The 6,000-nt window shown below is 45.3% G+C and overlaps 1 protein-coding gene across 1 annotated transcript in view; it reads left to right on the top strand.

The window, feature by feature from the left end:
- Positions 1-5,197, top strand: part of rab11fip3 (RAB11 family interacting protein 3 (class II)) — a gene marked incomplete in the record, with an annotated part of 30,204 nt that extends 25,007 nt beyond the window's left edge. The window contains 6 exon segments of the mRNA XM_036132126.1: positions 101-345; positions 1,961-2,042; positions 2,131-2,268; positions 2,342-2,497; positions 2,573-2,713; positions 4,407-5,197. Of these exon segments, the coding sequence (XP_035988019.1) occupies positions 101-345; positions 1,961-2,042; positions 2,131-2,268; positions 2,342-2,497; positions 2,573-2,713; positions 4,407-4,520 (876 nt within the window).
- Between the last annotated feature and the right edge of the window lie 803 nt (positions 5,198-6,000).

Here is a 6,000-nt window from a genome sequence, read left to right as displayed (position 1 = left end):
CTTCCTTCCTTCCTTCCTTCGTTCCCCCCTTCCCCCCTTCCTTCCTTCCTTCCCCTCTTCCTTCCTTCCTTCCTTCCTTCCCTCCGTTGTCCTGGTCCAGGTTCTGCTGCTGGAGCGCCGTGTGGCCGAGCTGGAGAAGGAGTCGGAGGCGTCGGGCGAGCAGCACGCGCGGCTGCGTCAGGAGAACCTGCAGCTGGTGCACCGGGCCAACGCCCTGGAGGAGCAGCTGAAGGAGCAGGAGGTGCAGGCCGACGAGGAGCTGCAGCAGGAGAGCCGCCGCCACAAGGAGGCCCTCAGCAAGCTGGAGAGGGAGAAGGGGCTGGAGCTGGAAAACCTGCAGGCCAGGTGAGCAGATGTAGTCTGAGCGGGTTCTAACTTCTCTGATCTTCATCTTTAGCAGCTGAGATGTTAACGCAGGAAAATCTGGGAAATGATTAATTATCGACCGACCGTGTTGTTGCTAAATATGCTGCAGCGCTGAAGAAAAACGATGCGACTAAGAAATTCTAATTTAAAAAGATTATAGTGAGGTAGTTAGCCTGGGAGCTTTGTTACCTATGGGCCCTTTTTTCTACTGGTACCATGTCAGCACGGCTCGGTTCTACTGGGTTCTCCATTAGTAGCGGCTCTGTTAAGCTGGTAGAGCCTGATGTCAAAGGCGGGACTAACGAGCTTAGAACCAATCACAGAAGTACAGCCATGGAGAAAATGCTCCAGTAAAACAACTTTCTGCTGCGTTTGTCTTAAAAAGTCAGAGCATTCATGTTTTATTCGGCTGTTCTTAACCTCTGAGGCACCAAGCAACAAAAATCTCTGTATGTATCTTGACTGATATGGCAGCAGAAAGGCGCTGCTGCATTATGGGTAATTCTGGCTGCGATTGGTCCGGTCTGTTTTGGGCCGGAGCGTCTGGAGCCTCCAGAGACGGACTGACGCGACTCCATCAAGAACCAGAACCGCTTTTTGTAGAAGTTCCCAACAGGGCCTGAGTTTTGGGGTTTCTGTATCGTTTCATCCGTTTTAATATTAGGACCGCACAATTAATCACATTTAAGACACAATTTCTAAATCACAAAAGTTTACAATTATTGTCTACGTAACTAATTAACGTAATTAACAGATCAGACGCTTCCTTTAGGTGTCGGTAATTATGTTTAAAGTGAGTTTGCTCCTCATGGAAGGGAAGAGAGCAGCAGCAGTCAGTTAATCTAGTTTTATTATTTGTTTTAGAGTTTGTATAATCATAGTTTTTACCAGAAACTTTCAGGAATCTCACCACAGCATTAAGTTCTGCTAAGACTGTTTAACACATGAACTTTATGTTCAACAAGGATTGATGTCCAACTCAACAAGATGTTCTCTTGAATAATATTAATATTCTGATTAATAAAAACATTTACATTTCTAGTTTTAAATATTCCTGGTTTACAAACATCTTTATCTGCATGAAATCTTTGTTGCTTGTGGTTAATGCAGAGAAATGTCTAAATTAAATCACAATTCTGAGATGTTTGGTCAAACCGTGCAGCCCTGCACTGCAAAAACAGAACTAAAAATAAGTAAAATTTTCTTGAAATTAGTGTATTTGTCCTTGATTTGAGCAGGTAAATAAGATTATCTGCCAATGGAATGAGTAATTTTACCCCAAAAATAAGATAATTAGACATCCTGCACTTGAAATAAGTTGTTGGAGATGAATTGTTCCTATTTTAAGTGCAAAAATCCTATTCCATTGGCAGATTATCTTACTTACCTGCTCAAATCAAGGACAAATACACTAATTTCAAGAAAGTTTTACTTATTTTTAGTTCTGTTTTTGCAGCGTGTGTGGTACGGCGGTTATTTCTGCACTGGAAACAGAGTGAAAACGACGGTTTGGCTGTTTTTAAGCTGCATGTAGCTTCAGAGACGGCTGCAGCCGGTGGTTTCTGTGCACGGCTAACAGATCGCTGTTCCTCAGGCTGCAGCAGCTGGACGACGAGAACAGCGAGCTGAGGTCCTGTGTCCCCTGCCTCCGAGCGAACATCGAGAGACTGGAGGAGGTAAAGCCGACTCAGCAGCTTGTGTCGTTCTCGGTTCCTCGTTCCGTTCGGGTTTTTCATCCGTCTCTACGTTCTCTGGCGTGTCCAGGAGAAAAGGAAGCTCCAGGACGAGGTGGAAACGGCGTCCGACCGGCTGAACGAGGAGACCGAAGCTCGCAGGAAGATGGCCGACAAGCTGAGTCACGAGCGTCATCAAAACCAGAAGGAGAAGGAGAACACGCAGGAGGTGAGAGCCGATTGGCCGGAGCGGGAGAAACGTTCTGGAGGCGAGGGACTAACGGCGTGGCTCTTCCTCTCAGCTCATAGAGGACCTGCGTAAGCAGCTGGAGCACCTTCAGCTGTACAAGCTGGAGGCCGAGGCCAAGCGAGGCCGCACTCCCGGCGCCGGGCTGCAGGAGTACCAGAGCCGGACGCGTGAAGCAGAGCTGGAGCAGGAGATCCGACGCCTGAAGCAGGTAACGCTGCGGCGCCTCGCTCTGCTGCGGCCCGGGGCTGGCTACGGTTCCTAAAAACGTGGCGTGTCGTTCCAGGACAACCGTACCCTGAAGGAGCAGAACGACGAGCTAAACGGCCAGATCATCAACCTGAGCATCCAGGGAGCCAAGAACCTGATGTCCGCCTCTTTCTCAGATTCTCTGGCAGCGGAGATCAGCTCCGTGTCGCGTGCAGAAGTGAGTTCATGAAACGAGTCGGGAAACGAACCCAAAACGCTTCGTGTTTCGTTCTGAGTGGAGAAGCACTGGCTGCTAACCGGAATCAGCCGGTTTCAGCTGGATCTGGCCTGACTGGGCAGCCACCGCTCAGAAAATCCAATCTTTTGACATCTAGAGAATACCAATCAGCGGCAGGGCGTTCTGGAAACGCTGCTCGGTGTGGAAGTCGTTACTGAGTGACGACTCTGTTAGCTGTCGTTAAAATGAAGAATTAAGAAAAAAAAAAAAGAAGAATTAAGACATAAAAAGCCGTTTAGAAGGCTGGAAGAGAGAGCGAGGCGTCAGCAGATAACAGGAAGGTGTTCATCAAAGCAGCTTCAGAACTTTTGAGCTTTCACACTGCAAAAACAGAACTAAAAATAAGTAACATTTTCTTAAAAAGAATGCATTTGCCTTTGATTTGAGCAGGTAAATAAGATTATTTGCCAACGGAATGAGTATTCTTGCCCCTGAAATAAGATAATTAGATATACTGCACTTGAAATAAGATGATGGAGATGAATTGTTCTTATTTTAGGTGCAAAAATCTTATTCTTAATCTTATTTACCTACTCAAATCAAGGGCAAATATATTCATTTTAAGAAAATGTTACTTATTTTTAGTTCTATTTTTGCAGTGCAGCCTTAAATCATGGAACCTGCTTAGCTTGTTTCTTTCTAAAAACCTGCCAACATTTCCAAAGTTGCTCATAAACTGTCGCTAGCCTCGCTGATGTAAGCTTCTAAAACCTGTTGACTTCTAATTACCTTATTTTTCAGACTATAAGTCACACTTTATTTTTCATAGCTTGGCCGATCCTGCGATTTATAGTCAGGTGCGACTTATTTATCAGTTTTAAATTACCGTCTAATGGCCACCAGAGGGCGCTCTATGCCTGTAAAAACTATATGCTGCTCTTTTGCTACTTAAAAATTAATTAAAACATTAACTTATAGACAACAAACACTGAAGACACGTGTAGTTTCACTGTTTCAGTATTCATTCACACAGCAGAGCGTTGGGTGGAGCAGCTCTAAGGAACCAGACCACAACAGAACCGTTACTGGGCTGTCAGTGAAGCTAACAGCAGCTAGCGCTAGCTTACAGCTCTGATGTCCGGGTGGTTTAAAACTTCACTGATGCACTGAGCTTTATGTTGGTCTGAAACATCCGTGTCTTAATGTTAGCTTAGCACGTAGCACCGCTACGCTCACGGTCTGATTTCAGCGTAATTAGACCGAAATGCTCTGATAAGATGGTTTGAGTTGGTGGCTTTTTAAGCTAATTTACTCCATTCAACTTCCCAGGTGTGTTTTATGTTATTCAGCTGGTTGTGGATGCAAGCTGTGTAATTTAATAAGTTGATTTACCAGATTAAATGTCAGTTTTTAGTCTTGGATTGTGTGAAATAAACTTTATAGTCCGGAGTGACTTGTAGTCCGAAAAATACGGTATGTCCTTGTTCTAAAGTGGTGAGGTCCTGTTCTAACACAGGGTGGCGCCGCTCTTCTTTCATCTTAAGTTCTAGTTCTTAACGAGAACTAGAACTTAACGGCAACAAATTTCTGACGTGATTCTCTAATTACAATGTAATTAATTCTCGGTGAGGTGTTAGGATTGAGTGTTTATTTTCTTTTTTTTATTGACTGGCTTCTGTTTTTCCATTCCTAGCTGATGGAGGCCGTTCACAAACAGGAGGAGATCAACTACCGACTCCAGGACTACATCGACAAGATCATCGTGGCCATCATGGAGTCCAACCCGTCTATCCTGGAGGTCAAATAGACGCCGTCTGCCCTGAGGACGGACAGACAGCTCCTCAGGCTGTAGACTTATTTATAACGAGCAACTGGCAAGAAGGAAACGATGGGAGAAGATGTATAAATTAATTTATTCGGACCTCCTTGCAGCGCTCACAACTCCAAACTTCTTCCTGAGACGAACGCTGATGGATTTCCACGAAGTTTAAAGGCTGTCGGGGGGGAAATAAGCTTGTTTTTGTTTTGTTTCTGTTCAGTTTGTCTGTTTGCGCCCCACAACTCCTCGGGTTCTGGTGACTTCCATGAATTTGGCCGGAGGAACCCCCCCCCACCCTAATGATAGATTCCCTCCTCCGTTCTCTACAATCAGCTTTTCCTGGATCTAAAATAATCGACTAGTTCTACCTAAAGGCCTTAAAGCAAAGTTGATGAAAGTATTTCATTCTACAAAATGCACCATAGTGACCCGTAGTGACCAATCAGAGGCCGCCTGAGCCACGCTGAACCGCGTTTGAATCACGAGCCGCATGAAGCGCTGGACGTCGGGGCCGGTTCTCCCGAGGAAGTTCTGGAGGGTTCCGTTTAGTGTTTGTGTGTCCTGTTTGAGGTTCCCTTGCTTTTTCTACGCTTGTGTGAAGAACGGCGACGCCAATATGGGATGAAAAGTATAAAACAATCATTCTTGCAGGGATCAAAGTCAGACGATGAAAGAGTCGGGTTTATTATTATTATTATTATTATGATTATTTGGTTTATTTTTACGATGAAACAGGGTCCTGGGTTTCAGGTGGGCTGGAAAAGCACTACGACTCCAACACGTCTCATCAGGCTCAACGTCTCCAGCATCTGGCTGCTCAGACTAACGTTCTCCAGATGTTTAAAAGGGCCAGTTGGGCATTTTTTAAGCTGAGGTTCAGCCAATAAGCGCTCCATAGCTTGACTTTTGGATAAATCCAGGCTAGCTTGTCCCGGATCGTTAAGCTAACGGCTAATCAGAGAAACTATCCGCCATCCTAACGCAAACCCAAAAACATCCAATCGGGTTCTTTTCTGAACCTTTAAGACGTGCTGATGGTTATTTACGGTAAAGAGGGTGATTGTCTGCGTGGGAAGTGGGAGGCGGTGCGCCGCTAATTGTCTTCCTGTGTGAAACGAGTGCTGAGAAAGGAACATGTAAAGCTTTTCTGGTTTTCTGATTTTTCTGCTCTGAGGAACCGTCTCGTATCAAAGTAACGCAGAATAAGAAGCTTAAACATCCTCTGATCAGAAACCAGCTACACGTTCTGATCTGGGTGCGTGTTTCAGGCAGGAAGATTAATGATGGCGCACCGCCTCCTTCCTTTAGGGCCTCTGCAGAACCTCAGCGGAGGAAATCTGAGCTTTGGCTTTAATTTGGCTTTACAGGGAACCAGTACGGCCCGCCTGGACCCAGAGGAATCTTGCTGAGTGAAACAGGGAAGATTTTTTTTTTTTTTCTGAATTATTGTGAGTTATCGCAACTATAA

Source organism: Fundulus heteroclitus, unplaced genomic scaffold (genome assembly GCF_011125445.2).
Source record: "Fundulus heteroclitus isolate FHET01 unplaced genomic scaffold, MU-UCD_Fhet_4.1 scaffold_47, whole genome shotgun sequence".
In the NCBI taxonomy this organism is placed as follows: Eukaryota; Metazoa; Chordata; class Actinopteri; order Cyprinodontiformes; family Fundulidae; genus Fundulus; species Fundulus heteroclitus.
This window is presented reverse-complemented; position numbering and strand designations above follow the sequence as displayed.